This window comes from Mobula birostris, chromosome 17 (genome assembly GCF_030028105.1).
Source record: "Mobula birostris isolate sMobBir1 chromosome 17, sMobBir1.hap1, whole genome shotgun sequence".
In the NCBI taxonomy this organism is placed as follows: Eukaryota; Metazoa; Chordata; class Chondrichthyes; order Myliobatiformes; family Myliobatidae; genus Mobula; species Mobula birostris.
Genome location: NC_092386.1, coordinates 11908983 through 11923361, shown reverse-complemented (window position 1 = coordinate 11923361; position 14379 = coordinate 11908983). Strand labels below are relative to the sequence as shown.

Genomic DNA, 14379 nt, shown 5'->3' with positions numbered 1-14379 from the left:
GCCAGGGCTGGCAGATGGAGCAGAGAATGTCTGGGGTTGGTGGGGACTTTGATAATGCCTCCTGCTTTACTGAGGTAGTGAGAAGTATAACAGTCCATGGAGGGGGTATCTCAAGAACACAAAATAATCTGCAGATGCTGGGGTCAAAGCAACACTCACAACACGCTAGAGGAACTCAGCTGGACGGGCAGCATCAGTGGAAAAGATCAGTTGACGTTTCAGGCCGGAACCTGATGAAGGGTTCCGGCCTGAAACGTCGACCGATCTTTTCCACTGATGCTGCCCGGTATCTCAAGAAGATGCGATCCATCATTGAAGAGGACATGCCCTCTCATCATTACCATCATTAAGGAGAAGGTACAGGAGCCTGAAGACCCACACTCAACATTTTAGGAACAGCTTTTTCCCTTCTGAATGGTCCATAGAACCATGCACACAGTCTCACTACTTCTCTTTAACACTATTGTAACTTTTAGGATTTTTTGCCTTGCACTTTACTGCCACAAAATAACAAAATTCCTGGGAATATCAGGGTTAATGTATGAGGAACATTTGATAGCTCTGGGCCTGTACTCTCTGGAATAAGGGGGGTGGGGGGAAATCTCATTGAGACTTACTGAATACTAAAAGTCCTAGATAGAGTATAGAGTTTGTTTCCTATAGCAGGGGAGTCTAGGACCAGAGATGAAGAGGAATTTCGTTAGCCAGCGGTTGATGAATTCGTGACAATTCGTTACCACAGTTGTTGTGGAAGCCAACTCATTGGGTATATTTAAAATGGAGGTTACTAGGTTCTTGATTAGGTAGTGTGTCAAGGGTTTCTGAGAGAAGGCAGGAGAACAGGGTTGAGTGGGATAATAAACTAGCCATGATTTATTATCTACTCCATAGGGTGGAGTAGACTCGATGGGCTGAATGGCTCAGTTCTGCTCTCTGTCATATGGCATCATATGTCTGTGATAACAGAAACCTGATTCTGATTCTGAATGTATATCCAAGGCTGGATGTTCACAGTGAAGATCGGGAGAATGGGAGAGAAAGCCTTGGACTGCACGCAGGCTCATGATTTCCCTAGCTACATTCGCTGTGGTTGCAACTGCTCTCCTCAAACCCTGAGGTGTTAAGAGTGGGCATGTGGCTGTACTACCGTTTCTCAGGCGGCTTTCGACGAAAATGAATGTACAAGTGCACTGAGCAACCTAACGGCCCGGATGATGTCATCTGAGTTTTTATTTTGGTTAACACTGTGGTGAGGCCGTTTCCAGATGTTTCCAGGCTCTGAGAAACTAACCGAGAGGAACATACTGGCAATAATGTTGAAGCTACGTGACTTAATTATGGAACTAATTAGAAGACCTATAATTAAGCCACTGTTCTGAATATGAAGGAGAAATGAAGCATGTTGTATTAACTAGAAAGTCTTTGTATCTTTAATGTCTGCTATTATATTATTTGTTTGACGGTAGAAGTGCCATAACCAACCACAGATATCCCTGCTGTGCCTGTGGTTACCTGAAATGCACACTTGGATAACAGCTCCCTTCAGAAGGCGTAAGCAAAACACCAGAAGTAAACTATGAGAGTCATCTCAATTTAGCACCTACCTATGATGTCATTCCCAATTTAATATTAGGAAAATATACAACATGTTTATTTGTTTAACCAGTGATTCATTTTGACTTGTGCCTGAATTAAATTTCTGTGCCAAAGGGAGCCTTGTCTGATTTGAATTATGGTTCTTAGTAGTTTTGGAGCCAGTTTAGAAAGTCAGGAAATGGAACATTTAAATATGAAATAATATAAGCCAACTCTCTGCTTTATAAACTTTTAAGAGAACTTTTACAAACACAAAAAAAGTAAGTTATCACATAATTCATCAGAAAGTTTTTATTAAAATGCATTAATGCAAAAAGTGATTGTCAGTGTAAAAATCTGTAATTTTTAAAGCAAAGTTGACATTTAGAGGCATGCTTCGCAATAGCCATAGCTTTCACATTTCATTACATATGATAAACTTACTTAACTTGGGTCCCTTGCTTCCAGTGGAGCATCGGCCTTCAATAACCTATCTTCATCATCCTCTGAAGTAAATGGTATGGTTTCTATAATTCATTGCATCCACTGTACAGAGTTTTGGCCCATACAGCTTCACTAGAGCTCTGGCTGGATGGCCTTACCCGTTTCCATCTCTCACGACAGGGACGTAGGGTTGGACTTTGAGAGGCACATGCGATAAAATGCATCTGAGGGGGAAACTAATTCACTCACAGGGTAGTGAGTGTGTGAAATGAGCTGCCAGTGGAAGTGGTGGATGTGGGTTTGATTTCAACACTTAAAGAGAAGTTTGAGTAAGCGCTTGGAAAGGAGGGGCATGGAGAGCCATGGTCTGGGTGTAAGTCAATGAGACTAGGCACGTGAATTGTTCAGCATGGACTAGGTCACCTGAAAGGCCGGTTTCTGTGCTCTATGACTCTATAACAGTTTGAATGACATTTTGTTGGGGGTGGGGCGGGTGAGTGGGTGAAGGAACTGTTGACATTTTGGCCTGATGCTGGGTCTCACCGAAAACATTGAAAATTCCTTTCCCCTCACAGAGGCTGTAATAGCCTCCATTATAAAATACAAATTCAGACACAGATTTCAAATGCATTTATTTATCACATTTATCAAAAGATGTTGTGAAATGTGTTGTTAACAACACAAGCACCCACAATGGCAAACACAACAAGACAGCAACAGCAAAACAAGGCATTTCCCATCCACCCGGCCACTCAGATAGGCCTCCAACCCCAGGGCAGGCCTTGTCTGGGCCTCCAGTCCTTGCCCTAGATTTGGGGTTACAAGATAGATGGAAATGTTGAGTACTGCAATGATTTTTTTTCTAAATGACAGAGAGCTTGGAGGGACCAAGAGACTCTTGGTTCTAACTTATGCGCAAGGTTCCTGGTTCGAGGCTGTTTGTTGACATTTTTCATTACGTGAGTGTAAAGGAGAGAGAAATGGTTGTTACTCTGGATCTGATGCAGAATAAGAAAACAATGAGCATAAAACACAATAAATATAAAAGCAATACTATGAAATACAATGTACAACTGAGTGTGGCTGTATACAGTACTGTGCAAGAGTCTTATGCACACATATACAGTACTGTATACATGCGATTAGCCTGTATGCATATACAGGTTGTATATGTATACATATAAGGTGACTCTGATAGGAAATGTAAAGTGACATAGTGACTCTTGTCAAGAGGAGCTCTTCTAGCTAGCGACAGAGCATATGAAAACACAGTAGGACAGGGACTCAGCCAGTATAGGTATGAACTGTGGAGTGTATGAGTAAAGTGGCAGTGCACGGGGAGATGAAGGTGCTGAAGGAGTGGCTGATGTGGATGTAATGGTGGTGGGGAGTGTTCATGGGTGGAAGTGTTGATCAGCAAGTGGCTCTAGAGAACTAACAGCTTTTGAGTCTAGTGGTCCCAGCATGTATGCTACATGTCCTCTTCCCTGATGGGAGTGGGACAGATAGTCTATGAGCAGGGTGGGTGGGATCATTATGATATTTCTGACCTTTTTCTGGCACCTCTCTGTATATATGTCCTTGATGGCTGGTAGGCTGGTGCAGCTGATGTGCTGGGCAGTTTTAGCTTCCCATTATAGGGCTTCCAGTCCACCACAGTGCGGCACATTCAGATGCTCTCAACTGTGCATTTGTAGGAGGTCCATGGCCTCCTCTTCTGCCACAGTGAAGCATCCTCTGTAATATTCCGTCAGAGGATTTCTACCTTAAACATTACCATATTACAAACCAATTCTAAAACACAGCCCATTTCTAAAACACGAAGCATAAAGGATTTACAAAACACAGGTACAATTCCTATAAACTAAAAAGCCATACCAGTGATGCAGGAGAACATTTTGTCTGTTGCAGGAACCAAAACCAGAGGAATGGATTCTAGTTCCCCCTGTGTTTCTTCCACATTTCTAGATGTTCCTTACCCCATTCCTAATAAGCCTGCACTGCTCACTACATTTATACCAGTGTGACTTCACACACACGATATTTCCTCATATACCCTTTTTACACAAATGGTCTAAAAGCATTTTGGAGACATAGTTCACAATTAATGCTGTAAAGCTAACTTCCTTGAGTACATAAAAATCCAATTATAAACAGATCAGTTATTAATATGCTAAATGCTTGTTTCCATCTGGTCTGCAATCTTGCTTGAATTAAGCAGCTTAGTCAGATTGTCTAATTTGAAAGAAGCCAAATTAAATAACTCATTTTCTTATACTGCACTCTTGAGCAGTAATAAACCAGGTGCAGTAAGCTGCATCTTTATACCTTATTGTCGCCAAACGATTGATTCTAGAACGTACAATCATCATAGCGATATTTGATTCTGCGCTTCCTGCTCCCTGGATTACAAAGCGATAGTAACTATTACAAATTTAAATTATAAATCATAAGTAGGAAATAAAAAAATGGAAAGTAAGGTAGTGCAAAAAAGCCGAGATGCAGGTCCAGATATTTGGAGGGTACGGCCCAGATCTGGGTCAGGATCTGTTCAGCAGTCTTATCACAGTTGGAAAGAAGTTGTTCCCAAATCTGGCCGTACGAGTCTTCAAGCTCCTGAGCCTTCTCCCGGAGGGAAGAGGGACGAAAAGTGTGTTGGCTGTGTGGGTCGTGTCCTTGATTATCCTGGCAGCACTGCTCCGACAGCGTGCAGTGTAAAGTGAGTCCAAGGACAGAAGATTGGTTTGTGTGATGTGCTGCGCCGTGTTCACGATCCTCTGCAGCTTCTTCCAGTCTTGGACAGGACAACTTCCATACCAGGTTGTGATGCATCCTAGAAGAATGCTTTCTACGGTGCATCTATAAAAATTAGTGAGGGTCTTAGGGGACAGGCCAAATTTCTTTAGTTTTCTCAGGACGTAAAGGCACTGGTGGGCCTTTACTTCTCACAGGAAAAGCATCTCTTGTGTACAAAGCTAGTTTGTAAATCTGTGTTTGTTAATTTCAAGCAGATTACTGCTTACCATTTATACTTCAAGAATTGAAGACTGACTCATTTTACGACGAGGTGTTAAACACATAGTTGGAAGTTTACTTACAAGTGTAGTGATCTTACAAGGCAGTTACTGTGTTTAGAAATTGAGCTTGGCAAAACATGAGTTGGGTGAATATCAATCATAAACCTTTTTTCCTTTCTCCTATTGTCCACTCTCCCCTCCCACCAGATTCCTTCTTCTCCAGCCTTTCCACTTACCACTTCCCAACTTCTTACTTCATCCCGCCCCCCCCAACCTATCCACCTTCTCCTTCAGCTAGCTTCACCTATTACCTGCCAGCTTGTAATCCTTTCCATTCCCCCCACCTTATTCTGACTTCTTCCCCTTTCCTTTCCAGTCCTGATGAAGAGCCTTGGCCTGAAACGTCACCCGTTTATTCCCCTCCACAGATGCTGCCTGACCTGCTGAGTTCCTCCAGCATTTTGTGTGTGTTGCTCTGGATTTCCAGCAGCTGAAGAATCTCCTGCATTTATTATTTGTAGATGACCATTTGTTTGGTCTGAAGGTGGCATGTTGTGCGCAAAACGACTTAAGCATTTTTTTTTGTGTGTTTTCATAGGAAGACCTGTAAGGGTGAAAATACCGCAGAGAGTTTTGGAACCAAAGGTGGTTCATGAAACTGCAGCTAATCTGACAATCGAGAAGGTAGAATCAGATGCTACTTCCACTCATGTTGTGAAGTTTGGAAAAGAGACCATCTCTCAAGGTTATAGTACAACTCCAAGTGGAACATCAAGGCCTGAGGATGAAGCCACTGTAAAATTGTCAGTAGCTGGAGTATCCACTGATGAAGACAGATTGAAAGTGTCTATTGCTGAAGGACAGGTTACTGGACATGGTGAGGAACTAACCGGACATTTACACACACCAGCCTTCTCAGCCTCTCCAGCCTCATTCAAACCATCACCCAGGCTTGAAGCTCAAAGTGTAAGTAGTCTCACCGAAGAGGAAGGAAAAGTTCAAGTGAGCACAGTCTCCACAGCTGCAGTGGAGGTTACAAAGGATGATGAAGATAAGCTAAAATTACCTGTAGCTACCAGCACTGCAGCAAGCTCGGAAGGAGCCATCCAGATCAGTGATGAACCTACGAGCAGCACACAACTGGCAGACATTGGTGCAGGGGAAATAATAATCAAATGTGCAGACATTGGTGCAGGGGAAATAATAATCAAATGTGCAAACAAGAGCACTCAGACAATGAGAGTAGAGGACCAAACACCTGCGACAACTGCTATTGTGACGGCAGCTAGCGTCCGTGAATCAGTTTTGATTGAGGATGAAAAAGTTCAGAACGACACCTATGAGGAAACAAAAGTTAAAGAGGATGGCAAATTTGTTGCGTCACCTGTATCTCCGGTTTCAGCCATGTCCGGAGCGCATGAGCCTCTGACAGACTTGCCCCCTACAGTATCCTTTGACCGCACTTATGGGGCAACAAGAGAGCCTGACAGCAAGAAGATTGTGTTGATAGATTCAATGGGTACCTCGGCAATGGCCTCCGATGTAATATTTCCATCCACAACAGAACAAGGAGAGGCCAAGCATGTTGAAACAGTTACTTGGACAGAAACCAGCCCACTAATGACTTTAACTCAAAGTGAAATGGGTGACATAGTGCTTGTCCCAGGAAGAGTAAGTGCAGTGACAATTGAACAAGCAACCTTGCCATCCACCTTTTCAACAGTAAAACCAACAGCATCCGCACCTCAAGTGAGCATTGTTGAAGGTGAAGGGCCAACTCTATCAGTGTCAGACACCAGCAAGATAAGTATGACAGAAATGGAATCCCTCTCTTCAGAGATTGTATCCAGTGGAGATTCTGAAGCTGTTCATATTGAGTCAACTAAATATGTTGAAAAATCCTCGGTTCATTCAGTTACTTTTGAACCTCAGCAATCAACTCTGCATCACACACCTGTCTCACCAGAAGGTACTGTGAAAATCTCACCAGCCAAACATCAGCCTGGGAGCACCATTGTGGATGACTTTGTTACTAGTCAGGTACCAGCGTTATCCACGGACTCTGCATTAGTGGAGGAAACCGGGGCTCCTGTGTCATCATCGTTGGGGGTTTCTAGCAAGAAAGATTTGTATCAGGTCAGTATGCCTGAGGCAGGCAAACCAAGAGTGACAATCTCAACCGAAGGTCAATGGATTACGGAATTTCACTCAGTTCCAGATCGAGATAGGCAGCAGGAGAATGGCACAAAATATATCGATGAAGTTGCCAAGGAAAAGCAACCTGAATCTGTAAGTTATATCACACTTCAACCAACGAAAGAGCAAAGTGAAGTGCACACTACTGTTCCGGGTTTTGAACTTTCACCTGAAGTAGATGTAACAACTGGGTTATCCCTGAATGAGTCGACAGGTGATACTGGATCAGTCCTAATGACCAGAGTTGTAAGTACTCAAATAAAAGAGGCTGAAGAAATGATTCATTTATTTGAATATGGTCATAAAGTATCATTTGAGACCCTATCACCTGCATTTGATGAGAAAAATCACACGTATAATATTGTTGCCACCATAGAAACTTCCGAGGCAAAAAGTGAAGATCATATTACAACAATAATAACACCTCAGGAATCATTGTTATCTGATTTAATGACTGTGGTTAAAACTCACCTAGAAGGACCAACACAAATTGGTTATGAAGGAACCAGTGCAGATGTTCCCCAGTATACATCTTCACCAGCCGAAAGTTCGACCAGTGCAAGCCATCAGGAAGAGCAAGAAGCCAGTACAATAAAAAGGACTCCCTTTGAACAAATGACCGAAGAGGTCAGTGTGATGACCCAATACCCATCAACACCCCATTTTGAGGAGGAGGTTGAGAGTGAGCCAGAGAAAGCAAGATCCCACCACCCTGGCTTAATAAAGGAGACAACTCCTGAAATTGAAATACAAAGTTCTGCTATATTGCACAATGAATCAGTTGTCTCTACAGCCACAGAAGAAGAGAGGGAGGGTTCTGGTATAATGGAGGCAACTGTGGCCAAACACGAGGAAATGACGGCAACCTTTCAAACACCAGAACCTGTTCATATCAAAGTCGTTTCCACGGCAATTGTTACCACCCCTCAGGTCATCGTGACATCAAAAACATCAACCATAATAGCACCTCCTGCTGAAATTAGTCCAGATTCTGGTCTTTCTGTGCTAAAGCATGACATTAAAGCTACTGAGAAATCTAAGCAGTTAGCGACAAGTGCATCTCCAATTATTATTGAAAATGAGCCCGGTGAGACAACAGCAGAAGAGACTGTAATTATCGGTGAATCAGTTACCCAGCCTCCTGCTATCTTGGAGATTGGTTTAACTGACACTGTTTCACCACTGGATATCGATAGTGAATACTTCACTGCTCCAACCTCCAGAACAAAGCTGGTATCGACAGCCTCAAAACCTTCACTTCCACACCCTAAGGCCACTCAGCTAGCCCCATCAGCCATCTCATCATCAGCTACAGATTCCACGGCCCCATTGGAAACCAGGGAACCACAAAAGGCTGTGGCTATTGATGAAAAATTAATTGTTAGCACAGCAGCACAGAAGCAAGTGTCAACAGATCAAGGCAAGTCTTTTTATTTACTTTGTAAAAATGTCAGTTTTTTACAGTCACCAATTTTTGAACTTGAAGGCAGAATACCGGGGGAGTGGCAGGATTCTTAGCAGCATGGAGGAACAGATGGATCTTGGTTCAGTCACACAGATCTCTCAAAGTTGCCATGTAAGCTCATAGGATGGTTAAGAAGGTGTATGGTGTGTTGGCCTTCATTAGTCACGGAACTGAGTTCAAGAGCCACTAAGTAATGTTGCAGCTCTATAAAACTCTGATTAGACCAGAGATTCCCAACCTTATTTATGCCACGAACCAATCTGTGGACTCCAGGTTGGGAACCTTAACCATACTGGGCAGATTGAGTTCAGATCTGGTTGGATAAGGATAGGAAGGATTTGGAAGCTTTAGAGAAGATGCAGAGGAGATTTACTAGGGCTGCCTGGGTTAGACAGCATGTCTTATGAGGACAGATTGAGCTAGAAGTTTTTTCAAGGGAGAGGAGGATGATGAGAGGTGATTTGATAAGAAACATACATAGATAGAGTGGAGAACTAGAAACATTTTCCTAGGGTGGGAAGGGCAAGTACAAGGGGCAAAACTTCAAAGCGTATGGGGGGGGGGGGAATGCCAGAGATACATATTTTAAACAGGGTGGTGGGTGCATAGAATGCTCTGCCAGGTGTGGTGGTAAATGCATTGAGGGTCATTCACAAAACAGGCACATAGATGACAGAAAAATGGAGGCATATGTAGGAGGAAGGGTTAGATTGAGATAGGAGTAGGTTAAAGGGTGGTACGTCACTGTGGGGTGAATGGCCTGTACTGTTCTATATTCTATGTTCAAGGAGGTCTGTGGTATGTACATGGGACAATTACTTCAGAAATATTTGGAATTGGCTATGTTTTCATTCACAGATTCTCAACCTCTAGCTTCAGGATCAACATGCTAGTGTTATTTAAGACGTTGAGAAGCATTAGGAACAAGTTTTGCCAAAATTCTGCAGGTGCTATAAGATATAGAAGCAAAATGAGGCCATTCAGCCTGTTGAGCCTGCTCCACCATTTTATCATGGCTGATTTACTATCCCTTTCAACATCATTTTCCTGCCTTCTCCCCTTAACTTCTGACACCTTTGTTAATCAAGACCCTATCAACCTCCAATTTGAATAAACTCAATGACTTGGCCTTCACAGCCCCCTATGGCAATGAATTTCACAGACTGACCAACCTCTGGCTAAATTGGTCTTCATCTCTGTTCTAAAAAGACGTCCATTTATTCTGAGGCAGCGCTGTCTTGTCCTAGACTCCCCCACTATAGGAAATATCCTCTCCTATGTCCATTCTATCTAGGCCTTTCAATATTTGATAGGTTTCAATAAGATGCCCCCTTATTCTCCAGTGAGTACAAACCCAAAGCCATTAAACGCTCCTCATATGTTAATAAATAAACATAGTTATATGCTTAACCCTTTAATATGTTTATTAGTTGAGTTGAAATTGTTTGCATTCTATGTATCAGAGTGCTGTTGATTTTATGCAGTGGTTAATTTTGTTAATGAATAGTTAAGGACAATTGTTCAAGAAGATAAATTGTTGAAAGACCTAGATAGAGTGGACGTGGAAAGGATATTTCCAATAGTGGGAAAATCTAGGACCAGAGAGAACTACCTCAGAATAGAGGGACATACCTTTAGAACAGAGATGAAGATGAATTTAGCGAGAGGGGGTGAATCTATAGAAGTCATTGCCACAGACAGCTGAGGAAACCATGTCATTTGGTATATTTAAAGCAGAGGTTGATACTGTAGGTTCTTGATTAGTAAGGGTGTCAAGAGTTATGAAGAGAAGGCAAAACAGGGTTGAGAGGGAAAATAAATCAGCCATTTTCGAATGGTGAAGGGAAATCCATTGGCCGAATGCCTTGATTCTTCTGTGTCTTATAGTCTTGTATAATCTTAAAACTGTGGGCATGTGGCCAAGTGGTTAAGACATTCGACTAGCGATCTGAAGGTCGTGAGTTCGAGCCCCAGCCGAGGCAACGCGTTGTGTCCCTGAGCAAGGCACTTAATCACACAGTGCTCTGTGATGGCGCTGGTGCCAAGCTGTATGGGTCCTAATGCCCTTCCCTTGGACAACATCGGTGTCACGGAGAGGGGAGACTTGCAGCATGGGCAACTGCTGGTCTTCCATACAACCTTGCACAGGCCTGCACCCTGGAGAGTGAAGACTTTCCAGGCGCAGATCCATGGTCTTGCAAGACTAACAGATGCCTTTACTTAATCTTAAAACTGTAGTCAATAGCTGTTTTTTAACGTGGTGAAAATAATTGCATTCAGTAAGGTTACCTTGTTTGCATGAATCTATAAAGTCTAAAATGCAGAAATACTGAAAGATGTCTTCTAGGCTTATTTATGTTCAGCAATTTCCATTTTTAAAGAGTTTGTGCTGAAGACAAGTCCTAAATTCTGTATTGCCATGGTAATAACTCTGTTTCTTCTTGACCTGACCTTCGATAAAGAACTTGAGTGTGTAATTTATGCATCACTCCAGTTCAGAACAGAATCAATGCTGCATTGTTACAGGTGACATCTTTCACCAAAATGTGAAACTAAAACATTGTCTGCAAACTAGGGGTAATTCAGCGGCCCTGCAGCACTGGAGGTGAAGGAGGAGGGGAGGAACACCACGTTCATGTTTTGGCAATGGACAGCATGGTGCTGCTCTTCACTCATCTCATCAGCCATTCTGGGATTTTGCTGTAGCAAGTAGACTGCTGTGTTCAAATAGCCGCATTATATACTTCAATAATCCTCTATTGGCTGCTTAGTTCTTTGGCACCTTCCAAAGATTTAAAAGGTGGTGTACAATAAGCACGTTGTGAAATTCCTTAAGGTGTGATCCCAGCTGCCGTCAGGAGGGTATTTCTTCTGGAGACCACCACTGCGGACCCCAAGGGAGAATGTGAAATTAGTGTGAAGGCTCGTAAATTGTACTCAAATTATTGTCACCCAATTTATTCAGTATGCTGTTATGAAAAGTTGCCCATGAAGGCTGTTAAGCCTAGCAGGGATTATGGTGGGAATGGGATTAGTTCTTGATGGAAGTATCAGCAGATGGGATAAGGAAATATGTAAAGGATCGTTCTTTGAGTATCCAGGCTGTGACCTGGGTTTGGAACCATAATCTGGACACTACTCTGGTTAAACATGCTCTGGTTTTGGTTCCTGACAGCATGGGTTCTCCTAGAATAGGGATTCCAACACCCAGGACCCTTGTCTCTGCACTTTAGGGCCTACTCTAGCAGGAGTTTGATCATTGCAGTCTCTAGCATGAGTATTTGACACAACAACTGAGACCAAAGTTTATACCCATCAGAGGGGAATTAGGACAGAACCTGCTGGGAAGATCTGAAAATTTGAAGCCAATAGTCCCTTAATGGAAGTTGGAGCAAAGAAGGATGAGAGGTGAACTGATAGAGGTTTTCAAGATGAGAAGTGACACAGACTGAGTGGATGTTCTATGTTAAAATGTACATACAGTACTGTGCAGCAATCTTCTGCACATACTGTATATGTAGCTAGAGAGCCTAAGACTTTTACACAGCACTGCATTTGTCAATGTGGAGCAGAGAGCGAGTTTGTAATTCCGGCAGGAGCAAAGGATGTTGGGAATGATGAGGGACGCGCGCCACAGGAGGAGTGTGGGACAGGTGGCAGAGAACTAGTGCAAGGTGTGCGACATGGGTGTGGACCCACCCAGCCCTAAGGTACATAGAACATAGAATAGTACAGCACAGTACAGGCCCTTTGGCCCACAATGTTGTGCCGACCCTCAAACCCTGCCTCCCATATAAGCCCCCAACTTAAATTCCTCCATATACCTGTCCAGTAGTCTCTTAAACTTCACTAGTGTATCTGCCTCCACCACTGACTCAGGCAGTGTATTCCACGCACCAACCACTCTCTGAGTAAAAAACCTTCCTCTAATATCCCCCTTGAACTTCCCACCCCTTACCTTAAAGCCATGTCCTCTTGTATTGAGCAGTGGTGCCCTGGGGAAGAGGCGCTGGCTATCCACTCTATCTATTCCTTTTATTATCTTGTATACCTCTATCATGTCTCCTCTCATCCTCCTCCTCTACAGAGAATAAAGCCCTTGCTCCCTTAATCTCTGATCATAATGCATACTCTCTAAACCAGGCAACATCCTGGTAAACCTCCTCTGTACCCTTTCCAATGCTTCCACATCCTTCCTATAGTGAGGCAACCAGAATTGGACGCAGTACTCCAAGTGTGGCCTAACAGGAGTTTTATAGAGCTGCATTATAACACTGCGACTCTTAAACTCTATCCCTTGATTTATAAATGCTAACACTCCATAAGCTTTCTTAACTACCCTATCTACCTGTGAGGCAACTTTCAGGGATCTGTGGACATGTAGCCTGAGATCCCTCTGCTCCTCCACACTACCAAGTATCCTGCCATTTACTTTGTACTCTGCCTTGGAGTTTGTCCTTCCAAAGTGTACCACCTCACACTTCTCTGGGTTGAACTCCATCTGCTATTTCTCAGCCCACTTCTGCATCCTATCAATGTCTTTCTGCAATCTCCGACAATCCTCTACACTATCTACAACACTACCAACCTTTGTGTCGTCTGCAAACTTGCCAACCCATCCTTCTACCCCCACACCCAGGTCGCTAATAGGAATCACGAAAATTAGAGGTCCCAGAACCGATCTTTGTGGGACACCACTAGTCACAACCCTCCAATCTGAAAGTACTCCCTCCACCACGACCCTCTGCTTTCTGCAGGCAAGCCAATTCTGAATCTACCTGGCCAAACTTCCCTGGATCCCATGCCTTCTGACTTTCTGAATAAGCCTACAGCATGGAACCTTGTCAAATGCCTTACTAAAATCCATGTCGATCACATCCACTGCACTACCCTCATCTATATGCCTGGTCACCTCAGAGAACTCTATCAGGCTTGTTAGACATGATCTGCCCTTCACAAAGCCATGCTGACTGTCCCTGATCAGACCACAATTCTCTAAATGCCCATAGATCCTATCACTAAGAATCTTTTCCAACAGCTCTCCCACCACAGATGTAAGGTTCACTGGTCTATAATTACCTGGACTATCCCTGCTACCTTTTTTGAACAAAGGGACAACCTTCACCTCCCTCCAGTCCTCCGGTACCATACCCGTGGACAATGAGGTCATAAAGATCCGAGCTAGAGGCTCAGCAATCTCTTCCCTCACCTCATGGAGCAGCCTGGGGAATATTCCGTCAGGCCCCGGGGACTTATCCGTCCTAATGTATTTTAACAACTCCAACACCTCCTCTCCCTTAATATCAACATGCTCCAGAACATCAGCCTCTCTCATATTGTCCTCTCCGTCTTCAAGTTCCCTCTCATTGGTGAATACCAAAGAGAAGTATTCATTGAGAACTTCGCTCACTTCCACTGCCTCCAGGCACATCTTCCCACCTTTATCTCTAATCGGTCCTACTTTCACTCCTGTCATCCTTCTTCACATAATTGAAGAATGCCTTGGGGTTTTCCTTTACCCTACTCGCCAAGACCTACTCATGCCCCCATCTTGCTCTCCTCAGTCCCCTCTTGAGCTCCTTTCCTGCTACCCTATGTTCCTCAATAGATCCATCTGATCCTTGATTCCTAAATCTCATGTATGCTGCCTTCTTCCACCTGACTAGATTCTCCACCTCACTT

General features: G+C 43.5%; 1 protein-coding gene across 3 annotated transcripts in view; it reads left to right on the top strand.

The window, feature by feature from the left end:
- The window catches only part of LOC140211503 (uncharacterized), a 211065-nt gene that overhangs the window by 69226 nt on the left and 127460 nt on the right, over positions 1 to 14379 (top strand). For all 3 annotated transcript variants that reach the window (XM_072281269.1, XM_072281270.1, XM_072281271.1), the window contains exon 8: positions 5635 to 8652. In XM_072281269.1, the coding sequence (XP_072137370.1) occupies positions 5635 to 8652 (3018 nt within the window). The remainder of the gene's footprint in view (positions 1 to 5634; positions 8653 to 14379) is intronic.